This window comes from Drosophila mauritiana, chromosome X (genome assembly GCF_004382145.1).
Source record: "Drosophila mauritiana strain mau12 chromosome X, ASM438214v1, whole genome shotgun sequence".
Lineage (NCBI taxonomy): Eukaryota > Metazoa > Arthropoda > Insecta > Diptera > Drosophilidae > Drosophila > Drosophila mauritiana.
Genome location: NC_046672.1, coordinates 6,614,814 through 6,631,590, shown reverse-complemented (window position 1 = coordinate 6,631,590; position 16,777 = coordinate 6,614,814). Strand labels below are relative to the sequence as shown.

Below are 16,777 nucleotides of genomic sequence, written 5' to 3'. Positions count from 1 at the left end.
CTTAAATGGATTTAAATGAGTAGCGCGAGCAAAGCAAACGGAAATGAACAGTGCAACATCAGGAATACAATATAAACAAGAGAGAATAATATAGTCGATTTCCCCGACTAACAGATACCCGTTACTCATCTAGTGTGAATGCGAACTCGAATTTGCGGGATATCGATAGATACAAAATGAGAAAAATTTTTAAAAATTGTTCAAAACGACTTATAAAATTATGAAAAAATATCCAACAAATTTATTTCCAAATGTGGGCGTCGACCGGATTGACTCGGCTATTAATCCTTAAATACTTTTTATGGTCGGAAACGTTTTCTTCTGCCTGTTGCATACTTTTACTCTACGAGTAACGGGTTTAATAAATATGCTTATGTTTCACGAAAAAAAAACTGATAAAAAAATTCTTAAATCCATAAAACGGATATTTAGGTATACATACATATAGTTTTCGATATACATTCACTGTATATAACATAATCGCTTTCATATTTATATTAGGGTTGTATTTTTTGTATGTTTTAAACATAGTTTTCTGGTTTTTGTTTGTTTTTGTGGGTTCTCTTCTTCTCAGCTTATCATTTTGTTTTCTGCTTTTTTAATTTTTAGTTGTAGCTTTTTATGTTACTTTTAGATTTGGAAATTGTTAAATTTTACATTTGCTTAGGATTTATGCTTTGCTGCTCGAATGGGAACTTTTGATAATAATGATGTCACGATAATGAATATTGAATGGAATTCTCAGGATCTGCGGATCTCTTTTCTAGCTTACAAAATTTGACTCAATTTTTGAATAGTTGCTTTCATTTAGTTGCTGTTTTTTGTTTTTAGTTTTTATGGTAGTTGGTAGTTTTTGCATAGTTTTGAAACGCAAGAAATTTAATTTCTTGCTTACAATATGACGAGTTTATTGGCTTTACTTATATATTACATATGTATAGCATATAACATGTATATCTGTTAATGTATGTAAATATTTCTAGAAAAGACTTTTAAACCACGAAAATTAATTCCGAACGAATCAAGAAATGAAAACTAATGGTTCTCTCTGTGTGTTTTGATAATAAAATGTAATCAGTTCTTTGAGTTCTCATTTGAAAATGTTTGTTGGTTTGTTTATTTGTTTGTTTGCTTGTTGTTTTGCTGTTGTTGTTTTGACCAAACGAAATCCCAGCAGCTTTAGTCCATATATCATCGATAAGGTTATCCCTTGGTTATTGTTTAGTTGGCATATAATGCCCAGAAATTGTTTTAGTTAGCCTACTTACACACTAATCTTCTCCAGACAGGCGCGCAAAAAAAATGTTTGGAGCTCTCATCATCTAAATAGATATTGTTATATTCCTTTCGTCGTTTAATAAATAGCTTAACAAACTAGAAACTCGAATGTACAGTTTGGGGCTTGAGTTGCTCGCCCCATTCATTTTCATCTGTCTACGATCTATTCTATCTACGATCTCTCGCTCAGAAGGCCGCATCGCCGGCATACCATGGATGCACCCACGGTGCCGATGGCGGCGGAGTGGGTGGATATATGGTGGGCGATGGCTGACCATGTGTATGATGAGCCGCCGCTGCTGCCGCCGCTGCCGCTGCTGCTGCTGCTGCATGATGATGTGCCGCCGCAGCAGCCGCTGCCGCATGATGATGATGATGGTGCTGATATGGTGCCGTAAATGCCGCCGCCGCCGCTGCCGCCGCACTGCCGTAGTAGGATGCGGCGGCCAGGGCCGCTGCCGCCGCCGTTGTGGGCGAGGCCGTCGATGAGGAGTGCGTCGAGGAAGCAGGCGACAGACTGGCCAGTCCAGCGGCACACACGCTATGCCGGCGATGCATTATATGTCGTTGGGGTGGCGCCGCCACTGCCGCTGGAGCCGCCGGTTGCTGCTGCGTTTGCTGTTGCTGATGCGGATGCTGCTGCGGTTGGTGGGGCGGCGGTGGTGCTGCCGCCTGTGTCCTTCGTTGCCTCTGCTGTTCCCACTCGGGCAGGACATTGCCCAAGGGTGGACTTAGCATGCTGGCCGCCGCCTTGCCATACAAATTCGATAGATAGGCGTGCTCTACTTCGGCCATTTTCTGGGCGGCAGCCGCAGCAGTGCGCGGATTTTTGGCCGCCGTCTGCTCGGCATGCTGGCGCTTTTTTAGCAAACGTTGATGCTCGTGCTGCTGCTGATGGTGGTGCTGCTGGGCTGCTTGGTGGTGCGGGTGCGGGTGTGGGTGTGGGTTGTGGGAGTACAACATTTCGTGTGTGTTGCTGGTGGTGTGTACAGGTGTTGCTGATAGTGCAGGAGATCCAATGGTTCCTGCTCCGGGTGGTGTGGCAGGAACTGCCGGTGCTGGCGGTGGCGCTAGTGCCCTCCACCTGGCCAGCACTTCATCACCACTAACATTCGCTGGCGGTGTGAGCGCCCGTCTCCTCAACGATGTGGCTGCCACCGAAGTTGGTGGTGCTATCGCTGCGGCCGCTGCTGTTGTTGTTCGTGTGTAAACTGTGGCAGTTGCGTGGCTGCTTGTTGTGGCTGCTGTGCTTAATGGTGGTGTTTTTGGTGTGCCTGTGCCTGTGGCTATTGTGGTTGTTGTTGGTGGCAAATGTTGTGCTCCCCAGCTTAATTCCTAGCTCGTGCGCGTCCTCTTGGCCGGCGGCTGCTCCGACTGGCGCGTCATGAAGGTCAGCTGTGTCATGTACTTGATGATGTCGCGCACCTGCACCAGTGGCATGTTCTCGTTGTAGTTGCGATCGTACTCCATCAGGATCTGCACTTGTCGCCTGTAAAATTGGATCGGACATAATACATTAAGCAATGCATTTCAAGTACAAACTTATGTTATCAAAACTCACCGATTTGCCTTGTAGAGCTCCACGCCGAGGGCCTCGATCAATCGCTTGCAATGATCCAGCGGCACCGAGGGGAAGAAGTTCTTCTGGAACTCGATGAGCGTCATAAGCTGCTCGGATTCGTTGTAGGCCTTCATGTTGATGCAGGGCACCAGATGCTTGTCCACGCACACCTTGAGCACCTTGTAGGGCGTCAGGTTCATGTTGTTGGTGGGTATTTCGGGTATGACGCACAGCCGCTGAGCACTATCTGCCGCATTCGCCGCCGCCGCAGCATGAGCAAGGGCCGCATGACGCTGCAGATGCATGGAGGCGCTGTTCGAGGAGGCATTGCCATTGCCGTTTGAGCCATTACCCGAGGAACCGGAGTTGCTTGTTCCATTGTTGTTACCCGATGCATTCGCCGAGTTGCCTGAATTACTCGAATTTGAGGAACTGCGTCCATTCTGCTGGGCATGATGGGCGGCGACGGCGGCCAAACGTTGTTGCTGGGCGACCGCTGCCGCCGCCACCTGTTGCTGGGCGACCGCCGACGAGTGTTGCTGCAAATAGGCCGCCGATGCAGCTAGTGACCTTCGGGAGGAGGACAGATCGATTACGTCAGTGGGTGTGCTTTGTTGTTGAGTGCTTGTTGTTTGTGTATTGCTGTGGTTACTACTACTTTGGCTGTGTGTCTGACGCCCATAATTACTATTAGTATTATTGTTATTCCGTCGTACTCCTGAATTTGAACTAACCCCACCTGAATTATTGCTAGCTAGCGAGAGTATGGCCATGGGTAGATTATTGCTTTTGGTCGAACAAATCACGCTCTTTTGCCGCCCAGTCGCACCGCTGGATGCCCCGCCTGCTCCACCCGCCCCACCTGATCCCCCGCCGCCGCCGCCACTACTCAACGGAGATGGCGCCGTATTCGAGGCACTCGAACTGGAGCACGAACTCGATGGCGAGTGCAGAAAGTGTCCGGGCAACTGTGGTGTTATTGTCACATTCGGATTGGAGGCCAAGGTCAGTGTGGCCACATTGCTCATGGCCATCCCCATGTTCAAACCGCCCACGGAGGGCGACATGGGTGGCGATATATACGAAGGCACCAGGTGATTTTGATTTGCACTATTATTGCTGCCGGAATTCGTTTGTATGAATGTCGAGAGATCCGGATTGGCCAAAACTTTTTGTATAACAGCCCGCATTTCGTCCGTCATCACAGTAAACTTCTTTTCAAAATCCTCGAGAGCTTGCGTGGAATTCAGCGGTATGGTAGTGCCACTTCCGGCGGCGGCTACTCCGCCTCCACCTCCGCCGCCGCCACCATCACCTCCTCCAGCTCTTCTGCTTTTGGTCAGCGTTATTTCAGCTCCCGAAACATCTGGTATCAGCGGTGGCACAATGGGCTTGGTAAAGGTAACACCTCCAGCACTCTTCTGACTTTTGTTTGCCTTATTGGGATTGTTATAGTCCAGCATGGTAATCAGATCCGTATCCAGCGGCAGGGAGGGCAAGGCTGGGAAGTTCTGCTTGCCGGCGGCATGGCTGGATGCGGTGCCGCTGGTGATATTACCACCAGATCCATTTGGAGTGGCACCTTTCAGCTGCTGGCTGATGAGCAGACGTTGGGCGGGCGTTAGTTGATTCCACAGCGCTAGATTTGTGTAATCCGCTCGGGTTGAGGGCAGGTTGTAGTTGAAGGCATTGCTGCCGGCGCCAGCGCCACCAGCCACGCCCCCGGCACCGCCGCCGCCTCCCAAGAGAGCTTGCACATAGCCGGCGGCAGCAGCAGCTGCCACAGCGGCCGCCGAACTGGAGTTGTTGCTGCTGTTGCTGTTCCTGGTGTTGTTGCTGCTGCTGTTGCCGCTGCTGTTATTGTTGCTGCTGCTGAGACTTTTGGCTAAGGCATGTTGTGGCTGTTGTTGATGATGATGATGGTGGCTACTATTGGTCTGGCTGTTTGGTGAAGAGTGTTGCTGTGGTGCATGGTTGTTGTTGTGGTTGTTAAATGTGCTGTTCTGGTGTCGTTGTTGTTGTTGCGGTTGTTGTTGTTGTGTCTGTTGCTGTTGTTGTTGCACCATTGACTGCTCGACATTTGACCTAGAAACATTATATACAATACATAAGTCGAGGTGACCGCCCCTTTTTTTATCTTTTTTTTTTAAGCTTGATTTTTATTTACAATTGATTTTAAGTTTTGTGTAAGTTATTCGCCTAAAAGGACTCGAAATGTATTGCATTTTTCAATCGCTTTTGTTGTATTTGTTGTATTTGCCAAGACTATAGACACTGGAAATTTATTTGTTTGGTATGCTTTCTTGTTTTCTTGAATTTCTTGATTCACGTTGGCGGGTTTCTTTCTCTCTCTTGCTCTCACTCTCACTCTTCTTCTTCTCTTCATCTTCTGCATCCGCAAACTTGCACTTGCATTGCCGATTAAAGAAATCGGAGACATCGATATCGCGATTGCCTTGGCCTTTGCGCTCGACTGCTGCCGATGAGAAAACAAATGAGAGAAAACCAGGTGGCGATAGTCAATTATCGTTGGTTTTTAATATACCCGATTCGTGATTTCATTGTATTAATGAAGAAATTAATTAATTTTGTTGTGTTTGGTCGCTCTGCTCTTTCTCTCAGTCTCTCAAAACAAAAGTTTAAGCATTTACAATTTATTACTTTGCTCTTTCTCTATGCTCTTTTGAACTGTTTACTAAAATAAAGTCACCAAATTGATAACTCTTTAAAAAATATTTTATTGCTTTGTTTATTCATATAAATTAACGAGATTTTACTAATTTGATAGGCTTTGTGTTTTGTGTTTTTATGTAATTGCATGAGATGAAATAGATATTAATCGGTTGAAAAAGCTTTCGAAAAGCTTTTGCCTCACTTTTTTGATTTTTTCCCATTTAATTATAGTCTTCCTGTAGTTTTTAAGCCAAGTTTTATCGATTGTCAAACAATTTTCAAGTATTATAACTTCAACTTTTTTACACGCATTATACAGAGGTGGTCAAAAGTATTTACACAACGAGCTTTTTTTTCAATTGTCAACTAATTGAAAAAAAAGCTCGTTGTGTAAATACTTTTGACCACCTCTGTATATTTTAACTTTTTCGTTCGTCACAAGTCGTGAGTCATACCACGTGTGTATGTGTGTGTTGTTTCTGATGCATGTGTGAGAGAGTTTGTGTGTGTGTGATAACATTAGGGGTAGTCAGTACACACAGCCATTAAATAAATGTAGACATGTTTTTTGTTTGTTGCATTTATATATATTAAATATATATTTAACCATATTGGAAACGTAAATCATTTCGGTATTTTCTCTTTTATTATGCGAATTTATGTTTTTCAAAATATGTTGTATTTCCGTTTTAACATTAAGTTACTATTTTATCATACAAATAAGAAAAAAAAAGAAGAAGTTTAAAGAGCAAACCAGAAAAAGGTATTATCATAATAATGTACAAAGTAAGGTTATAACGAAATCATCATCATTCCATTGACAAAGAAACAAGTACAATTAGGTACGTATATATAATGATTATAAAGACTTTAATTCTACGTTCATTTTTATCTTAATCAAGTCGGAGAGGTCATGCAATCGCTAGGGATACTTTCGGTTTATAGGAAAACTCTACAACATGATGTATGTACAGATGCTTGTGTGGGTGGGTGTGAGCGTTTGTGTGTGTGTGTGTGTGTGTTTATGTTTGGGTTTAGTTCTACGGACTTATTTATGGAGTAGAGTAGTAGGCGGTGGTGTTAATCGATCGGGTAGTACCGCGTAATCCCAATGCGAGCGATATATTCTCCACCTTAGCGCGCCTCCGATACCGATAGCTTATTTATTTCACTCTACTTTTTTGAGCCTTTCTTGAGCCACCCTAATGCATGCCGTAAGAGGTTCGGAATCTGGAGACCCGAAAATAAAAAGAGAGAACAAAAGCTCGTCAAGTATTTGCAAAAAGTAGTCGTTTCGAATTGGTTAGTATAGTTTAAATTTCGTATTTTTTGTTGTCTTTTCGGAATATGTTATGGGGGTAATTGGGACTTTATTGGTATGATTGGTGTGTGTTTAGGTAATTATTTTGAAAAACATAAAATCAAATTCGTTTCGGACACCGGCGTCCCCTATATCGGCTTGAAATCTACAACAAGAAAAGGGAGAAAATGTATCATTGTCCATATTAAGACTAGCCATTTAGTTAACATACGTTAAAACGAATGAATTTAAGTTTCAAACTCGAATAGATATATCATACAATGCAAACAACAGGTAATAAGTGCTTGAATATGGACACAAAAACATTCAGTTAGAAACCATATTTATTCTTGGCTTTTCGTCAACAAACATCTATACTTTTATTTCGAAAGGGAAATGTTGTTCGGTAGAGTAATTGACTTGATGTGTTGCATGACTTTGAAAGGCAAAAAACAAAGAGCAGAGAGAAGTTATGCTAGGAACGAGTATTATTTTGTATATTTATTGTAATTCGGTAAAGAACACAGATCAGACTTGAAATAAAATGCGTGCACAAACGCCGATTTCGGTATGGTTCATTATTATATATGGTATGTATGTAACATTGAGAATTGGAAAAACAATCGGTGCAATATTATTATATCTTAAAGATTTTTTGTTTAGAAAAGAGCATAAATAAAAACAACAAAATTATATCGACTGTCCTGAGATATTCGAAAAATCGTGTGACACCCTAATGGCAGAGCAATTTAGACCTAAGCAGCGATTTCTCAATGTCTAGCCTGCAATTCCCCCCACTACACCCAGCATTTTACACAATTACTGACTACCAAGCGTTATTTCAAAGATCTATTATACCGCTAATTAAGCTTGCCACGTCCTTCAGCTTATCGATTTTCGGGGGCATCGAAAATGGCATTAGATGCATTTAAGCCTAGACATTGAGAACTCAACCCTTAGAGCGACTTAGTAAAAATGTGTGTATTTTATATGTATAATATAAACAACAACAGCGAAAAAATAGAGTATAAAGTTTTAGGTTTTTTTTCTTGATATTGGCAAAAACGAATTACAACAAAATTTGAAAAACACAATTTCTGCGCATTTATATTCGAGATTTTAAATAAAATCAACGTACCAAATGTAATTAATATAAATAGTCATAAGGAAAGGCAAAATCAAATAGAGAATCAAAAAGATCAATTTTTTTTTCTTTTTTTTGTTAAATTTCTTTTTTGGTTTGAATTTTCAAAGGATAGTAGTGGGAGGGGTGGGGGGGTGTGGGGAGGAGAAGATTTAAAACAATGCTTCTACTTACATGTGGTTGGCATTTTGACCCGCCGCCGAGCGGACGAGCGGAGGTGGGGCATTCCCACCACCCCCACTGTGGTTGTTCACCGAGGACATGGAGATCGCCGGACTGTTGTAGGAATACGGCTGCCGGCTGCTGCCGCTCATCATCAGGTTGTTCATGTGCTCCCGATAGCTTCCCACGCGATTGGCGTTCGCATGCGTTTGCTGCGCCTAAAAAAAAGATGGGAAGGCAGAAGAGAATTAGGAAAAACTCGCTATGAAGAACACTTGAAAGGGTTGACATTTATCATCATCATTTTTAAAAAATAAAGCAATATAATTCAATGGAATTACATGTTACATGTTTTTGCTCTTGTTTTGTTAATATATATATATAAATATAACCCATTAGTTAATTGTTGCGATGACCGACTTTACCATGTGTGGCAATTGTGGCGAATTGTTGTGCATAATTAACAATTATGAATGCAAAGAAGGCGGAAGTTATTGGCACTGCGAATTAGTTCAGCAACAACAATCGATTAATTAATTGCGACCATTAGACGCTTAAAGACTTTTCGTGCTATGTGAACGATTTAGTAGGCGATTAGAATTTCGTTTTCAGGTCTCAGATTTGATAAGATTGCCATTACTCATAACGAGTATCTAGACGGCAAGTATTTCTTTTTTTTTTTTTTTGTTTACTTTTTTTTGCGTTGGAGGCCGATTTTCATTTGGAAGGTCAAAACAAATTGCTCAAGTTGTAGATATGTTAAGAATATTTCAAACGCAAATGAATTTTAATGAATTAAAAATTTATGAAAAATGTGGTAAAATGTTTGTAAAACAAACATCTTTCTTTCGTTAGAAGGGAAGTTTACTTTATAGAAGTTCGACTGTAGTGACAGCAACAACAGCAGCAACATCAACAGGTTGTGGCCAGCACACACACACACACACACACACATATGCACAACCAAAGCGGGAAAGAGAGGGCCCCAGTGGGGGGAAAGAGATGGGGATGGGCATAGAGGGAGATGGAGCCACTCTCCTATGCACACTATACTGATGACCTAGTTTTTGATGCCGTCGAACGCTGCTGCTGCGCTGTTGCCAAACTGTGAAAAAATCTGCTAGAAAAAAAAAACACGCTAATACAAACAGCGATTTATATATGTACGATGTACATATGTACAGCCCAGCATAAAAGTTTGTGTATCATTACAAGCAAGGCCAACAAAACACGGCCATGCACTCTCTAGAGAAAACCCTCTGTACGCTACATAGACATTCAATACCCAATACATCCCATTTCCACCATTTTCGAACTGGTCTCCACCAAAGTCGGGCCTGGATTTTCTATTTCAATGATAGTCAAATAACTAGTTTTAAATGCCATTCTAAGCAGTTCATTTTTAAACTTTATAATACTATATTACAATTGAAGTAATTTAACTTTTGGTGTGTCATTACTAATGTAAGGAGTGGTGGATAATTTGTTATTCGTAGTGTTCGAAAGCACCCAATTAAGTACCGGAAACGTCATTAATATCAATTTTGAGCCGAAGGATTCTAGTATCAAATAGTAGCTCTTAGTGATAATAAGCCAGATTGCATCCTTTTAACATTTTCCGAAAAAGAAATAAAATGCCAATTCACAAGGAGCTGCATTAAAGTGTAATATCACAAACGTTTCATAAACAACGACTCGCATTACTTTAAAGAAGTCTCGACTTTCTAAATATGGCTTGAAAAACGAGAATTTGGTTGAGTGTAAAAGATCTTGTATCTTGTCATAATATTCTTCAGTAGCTGGGTACACAATAATACCATAGCAACGTTGATATTATATTTCAGATTACGATTGGGTATTACTTCTCAATTTTTGCTGATAGCTTTGATATCGCAATGTTTGATAAACATTGTACATTAACTGGAGGAAAACGGGCGCCTGTATACGGGCATATTAAGTTACATTAACTAGCCTAGTGCTCAATCTAGTGCTAAACCTAGTGCTTAACTCACCATCATTTGGGCGTGGAGCTGCAGGTTTGTCTGTCCGGACATCCATCCGCTGCTGGCCAAAGCCTGGACGGTGGCCTGCGAAAGCATCCTGTTGTTGCCCTGCGACTGCTGGAGCATCGACGCCGCTGCCGCCGCCTGGGAATTGAAGGCCGCCACCGCGGCTGCCCCAAAACTGTTGGCCGCATTCGCCACACCATTGGCGCCGGCGGCAGCTGCTGCTGCGGCGGCGCGTTGCTTCATCAGATGCTGTTGATGCGCTGTCGCCGCAGCTGCGGCGGCAGAGGCAGCGTGCTGTTGCTGAGATTTTGAGGTCACCTGTTGGCCACCGGCGGTGTTCGCGGACGATGATGCGGATGATGTGTTCTGGCCCATGTTGCCGCCGCTGGAGGAGGAAGGGCCGGACGATCCGGAAACGGAGGTTGTCACTTTTGGAGGCGGCGCCGAGGGTTGACGGGTCCAGTTGACCGAGTTGTTGACATTGGCCCGATTGCCAATGAGCAGATTGGAGTCAACCACCTTGCTGGGCCAGTAGTCCTCGAATTCGGTGCCATTTGGGAAGTAGCTTTTGATGTCCGTCAGCGAAATCACGGCCACATTCTCGCTGGAGAAGAGCTCGTTGCGTATGCCCTGCACCTTGCAGCAGAACTTTAGATATGCCAGGTCCCAGCCATTGAGCAGCTCCGCCTTGGTCTTTAGATTCTCGGTCTCGCCCTCAAAGTAAAAGAGCGGCACAACCTGCTGATTGTTGCGCACAGTGTAGGGCACCACGGACTCCTTGTTGATGCGAATGAAGCCGCACTTCTCCGACGGCGTCTTGCTGCCGGAGACTAGTTTCCTATAGCAAATATCCAGGAACTGATAGAACTTCGATGCGTCACTGAGACGCACCACCAAATCCTTTTGGTTGAAGATGTCGCGACCGAACTCGCCGTCGCAGTGCTTATGATTGATCTCGATGAAGAGACGGGCCTCCGCATCGGTGATGTAGTAGCTGCGCACGCAGGTGCAGCTGGAGTAGATATCCGGATGCAGGCAGTTGAGGTATTTGCCCAGCAGTTTCAGTTCGATCATGCGCACGGAGCAGTATTTCTCCGATTGGCGATAGATGTACGGTATGGATACCTTGCCGAACTGAGCCCAGCCGAAGTGGCCTTGAATGGACTCCTCGTCGCAGGGTCCCGTAGAGGACTTCTTGTCCGAGCCGGAGTCGTTGACGGCTCCATTCGAACGGCCATTGGAGGCCAAGGCGGGCACCACCTGCATGGTGCCGTTGGGTAGTTTCTGATGACGAGATAGGTAGTTCATGATATTGGTCTGGCCATTGCCATTTGTGATCGGCGGCTGCATGTTGCCACCGGCCGAGGATGCCGCAATGGCGCCCCCATTCGAGTGCTGCATGGCCGCTTGACGGGATGCCTGCTGGGCGGCCTGTTGCTTCTGCTGCTCCTTCATTTTGGCCGCTAGTTCGCGAATCTCGGCGTCATCGGGACGCTCCTGCTTGACCGGCGGGCCCAGGGGACCGCCCAAACTATTGCCGTGGAGCGGTAGGCTCTGGCCATTGGCATCGATGACGCTAGTGATTTGCACATCCTCGCTGGCCATCGCTCCTCCGCACACTCTCGCTCTTTTGCTCTAGAATGCTGTCTCGCTCGCGCTCTATGTAATCTTGCGTTTCCGTACTTTTCCAGGCTTTTTGATATCCACACTTTTGGTTTGGAATTATTTCAGGAGCTGTATTGAAAAATTTACTTGTTAGGATGACCGCTTGGCACTGCCAGTATTTCAATTTGATATGTCAATTGTCTATGTATTTATTTATATATATGTTCATACAGGTATGTATGTACACAAATATATATTTAACAAAGACTGTAATGTCTTAAAGATTTTTTTAATTATTCACACATCAAAATGAAATTCTTTTGGCCAGTGTATTTGTTATTTAAACAGAACTAGAAAAAAAATAAACAGCCGGCTTGTTCGCTCCTTCTCTTTCTGGCACACAAACGGTCACACTGGCCGGCTGACACACACACACACACACACGTGCTCATTTTTTTAGAAGTTTTCATTTGCAAGTGTGCGTGCATTAATGCGCGCACTTATATTTGTTGTATTTCGAGCACATTTTAACATTTTGCACACAATGCTATTGCTGTTGTTGTTTTTGGCATATAATTTATACATTATGTATGCATGTGGTACACTTACACAAACAATCGCTAACTGCATTTTGGCAGTGTGGCAAAAAAAACAACACTATTTAATGCATTTGTTGTTATATTTAGTTGCTGCTTTCTCTCTCTCCACGTTTGCTTTTGGTTTATTTAATTCCTTTTTGTTGTTTTAGCGACGACGCTCGTGGTGGAAAAAAAAAACAATTTCTTTGGTTCTCTTTTCTTTTGATATTCGCACTTTTTCGCTAGTTTGCTTTAGCGCTTGTTCCGCATTCGACGCCGACGCACGTCCGCCCGTCTTCGCAATACACAAACGAGTGTGATCGTTGTTACGAAAATTATTTCAACGAAGTCAACTGAAAAATGTGTGCGGCACACACACACACCAACAGCCGTGCGCTCACCCACACTGACGCAGCTCGACGGCAGCGACGCTTACTGCGGCAGCGGATGCAGAGCGCAAAAGAAAAACGGAAAACACGAAAGAGAAAAAAAACAAACAGCAGCAGCGCAGTCGGCGTCGCTGCAACGCTGCCACGAACATTTTGCCGAATTGTTGTTGCTGCTGTCCGTCTCCCTTTTGCGGCCTCACTCCCGTCTTGTGCATTTTCCCCCTCTGCCATCGCTCTCTCTCACCCTATTCGGCTAGCCCCCTTCTCCACGACCGCCTGCTCACTCTCTCTCCTTCCGCTCATCGACTAGCTCTAAGCTGCGACGCCGACGTCAACTTAGCTGCCGAGTTACAACCCACAGTGGTTAAGGCACAAGCAACTTATTGAAATTACTTAAGGGATCTCTGTCAATTCAGTATGATAGTAAAATTTTATAAAATAATACGATTTTATGGGATTAGAGATTTACTACTTGTTGAATCCTTAACCTCATAATTAAGTTGTTTAATACCCTACACATATTTTGAATTCGAGCATTTTATACTCTTTATACTTGCTATTAAATTCGCATTATTTTAAATATAATACGTAAGACAATCCGGGAATCAAGCAGATCCAAAAAAAGGCAAGCTTCTTTGTGGCTTACTCATATAAATTGTGTAAAAAATAATGCAAGCAATATAGATAATTTACTTTAAATTAAGTGTTTTCTTATTACATGTTCACTGTTAACATGCAGTTGTACAAATTTATTTGTATATATTATTTCTCTATAATAATATAATAACGTCATTTTCCCCTGGCATTCGAACCACGGTACAAGGAAAGCTTAAGCTATGCTATATACAAGACCCGCACACACTGACACATGTTCACACAGAGCTGGCTGGGTCACAGTATTGGTATTGGTTTTGGTATTGGTGGTGTGATGATGATGTTGTTGCTTTTGTGTGGGTGTGGGTGGGTGGGTGCTCTTTGTGGGCGAAGGCGTGGCGGGGCGGCTCTATTTTTGGCAAGCACCAAAAGCAAAAGCAAAGGCCCCTGCTTAGCATTCGATGGCCACCTCTCCTCGCTCTAGCCCTCTCCCTTTCCCACATGCCATCACTCTCCCCGTCCCTTTCGCACCATCGAATGCAAGAAGTTTTCGGTATTCGCGCGCTCTGCGGCTTTCAAGACAGGCCCCGTTCCAGAAGGCAGAGAAAACCGGGAACGACCGAGCACGAACACGAATACACGAGTTCACGAACGGGCGCAGTTCCAAAAGGTCGCCCCCGACTCTAAACATTTACCAAAAAAAAATTTAATTAGCCAGGTCCAAGAGTCCAAGTCGAATTCCATTGTGCCGCCATCACACGGGGCTAAAAAGTTAACTGCTAGTTAATACCGAGTCCCGAGAAGTACAGTCAGATCAAAGCAGGTGTTCTTTGGGCCCGAAAACTAAACGTACAGTTGTGTCAAAACACATTGTAATATTTTACTTAAAGCAATGTCCACTTAGCTTTATTTAGAACCAACTGTAGCCTATTAAAGGGTCTACTCGCAAAGCTAAATGAATTCTATACCCTGTTTTCATTCAATCATTTGTTTATGTGTGTAATAAGATTACGCAATATAAACCGAAACACAATTTATATAAGTATATATCAATCCAATCAGTTTTTAGGGTATTCAAAAGCCGAATGTCAATTGAAGGCACTGCAGTTTATTGGTATCTCTCGGCTTTGGTTTCAGGTGTCTCCCGGGCTTTTTACCGAGACTCTCCAGTGCGTGGCTTTCTTTCATTCTTTCGTTCTACGGGCTCCGTGTTTCGTGGCATCTCTCTTGATTTTGAGTGGGGGTTTTGATTTTTGGTGTTTTGCCTTGCTAATTAGTCAGCTGTGCGTGAGTGTGTTTGGGTATTTCTCGTACTTTGTGTGGAAGATGTTTTTTGTTTTGTTTTTTTTTCTCTACGGCCATGTAAACCCCCTTCTAATAGTGCGGTATTCGTATTTAGCCATATGCTATATGTAGATATATATATATGTACATATGTATACATACATATATCTATATGTACGAGGCTATGTGCAACGGTTAGAGTGTGCGAAATGTGCATCTGTAGTGGTGGGTATACGCATTCGACGTCGTCAGTCGCCATCGATGCGAACGAAGAGTGTACGAGAGTGAGAGAGAGAGGGTGTAAGTGCGATGGGTGGGTAAGGGGAGAAAGAGGGAGACAGCGTGAGAAGCGAGCGTTACGAAAGGCCCCGTTTCGTGCGCGCTTTGCTATGTAAACACGACTAAACATGTGCCTGCATGTGTGCGTCTGTCTGAATGTATGAATCTAGGCGTACACATGTACATATGTATGTATGCGTGGATGTAGACCGTTCGCTTAACCATCAATGGGAAATATTGGATTGGGCGTTGGGTGGTTCAAAACGGAGGATTGGGGCGGTAGGCGGAGGGGAGGCTCTGCCGTTTGCTATGATTTTGGCAAGCTTCACGATTGCGCAGGGAACAGAATAGCGATATTTGCTGCATAAAGAAGTAGACCTAGGAAGACTTACCGAGTATTATGATGTTTGTACATATGTATGTATGTAGGGTGGCAATATACAAAAATAAAAACGAACAAGAGATCTTACCGCTTAGAAACGGTTAAATTTTGCCAAAATTACGTTAGTAATGTTAGTAATACTGCTGAATGTGTAAACACTTTTAAACTGACTTGGCTTAGACAGCGTCTAATGGCTATTTTCAGTTTTGGTGCGCGTTGCTTCTGGAATTTTCTGTAACATTTTCTTGTAAATGCATTTGTGCCACCAAACGTTTAAGGGGAAAGTCGTTCTACATAGTTTCTTAACACAAACTTAAAATTATGCAGATTTGCTGCGTATCTCTTTGCCTCTATTAACTTACCCCACTCACTGCTCCTTTCATTGGGGACTCTGGCCAATCAATGGGGACCGGACATCCGTTCGACCTCGGGTCCCCCCCTCACGCGCACCGCCCACCACCCGCAGTACTTTCCACCGCAATCTTCCCACTCACATTACTTCTCTTCTGCCCACTGCTTTCCACTCCTCTTCTCACTCTCCGCTGCACTTTGCTTTCTGCTTTCGGCTAATGCGCCCGCAGCACCTGAGAGCGTTACCGGTGTTAATGTGAGCGTTTGCCCACATCCCCCCACCCATCCGCATTTTACCCACTCCTTTGAACACCCACCGCCCCATTGCCACCTTTAACCCTCTGTGTGTCAATTACCAAACGCTCTAAGTGAGTACTTTTTAGATGAAAAACAAACATTCGAGTTGAAATGAAGAAACACTTTAAATGCGCTTGCAACTTATAGCAGAATATGCATAGAAATTTGTGTGTTTTTTTTTATGATTTCTGATTTTGAAATACGAATTGGGGTTAGATGGTTAAGCGGGTGTTAAACTATTATGCTCAACTATTGGGGGATATTCCATTCAATTCTAGGGCATTGCCACAACGAATTTCACCTGTAGAAAATAAGGGTAGTACCAGGCGGAACAGGTGTTTCTTAAGCTTAACTAAAGCTTTGTTTCAAAGGAATTTTACAAGCAGTTCAAGTAGCCGGCACTATTGCAATTTCCAGTTAAAAATCAATTTACACGTTTTGTATATTTTTTAAATGTTTATCGCTAAATTCGTTCGGGTAAACAAACAGTGGGTTAAGCCTATGTGGCTTTAACGCAACTTTACACCATCAAGTTTTTGCGGTTGTTTTTGTGTTGTTTTACCCCGTTCTGCTTGCCGCTTTCATTATCAGTATCCGCATCTTTTGCTTATCATTTTGGGATTCACTCGCTAGATTCCTGGTGGTTTAGCTGCAGTTGCAGTTGCAATTCACGAGCATACAAAAGAGTCTCAAAAAAGAAGATGAAAAGTGCTTACCAAGTTTGCACACAAAGGCACATGCATACATATATATGTATGTGTATGTATATGTATATGCATATGCATTGTTAATACATAGACATAAATATCAACACCGATGCACAGTTTAGTTGGCTGCCTTTTATGCACTTTCATTCGCCTGCTGCAGCTGCTGTAGCTCTCTCTCTCTCGC

General features: G+C 43.4%; 1 protein-coding gene across 4 annotated transcripts; it reads right to left on the bottom strand.

The window, feature by feature from the left end:
• Positions 1–815: 815 nt before the first annotated feature.
• LOC117148877 (mucin-19) lies at positions 816–12,642 on the bottom strand. 4 transcript variants are annotated; one of them, XM_033316549.1, is made up of 5 exons: positions 12,342–12,642; positions 10,131–11,861; positions 8,131–8,336; positions 2,840–4,924; positions 816–2,767 (listed from the first exon to the last, which is right to left on the bottom strand). In XM_033316549.1, exons 2-5 carry the CDS (start codon positions 11,730–11,732, stop codon positions 2,614–2,616), a joined length of 4,047 nt encoding a protein of 1,348 aa, XP_033172440.1. In that variant the 5' UTR covers positions 11,733–11,861; positions 12,342–12,642; the 3' UTR covers positions 816–2,613. The 4 variants fall into 4 exon arrangements, with proteins under 4 accessions (XP_033172440.1, XP_033172442.1, XP_033172443.1 ...); XM_033316551.1 differs by having other exon boundaries at positions 2,840–3,409; positions 12,342–12,640; XM_033316552.1 differs by lacking the exons at positions 816–2,767; positions 2,840–4,924 and adding an exon at positions 5,013–5,315 and having other exon boundaries at positions 12,342–12,641.
• Positions 12,643–16,777: the final 4,135 nt, after the last annotated feature.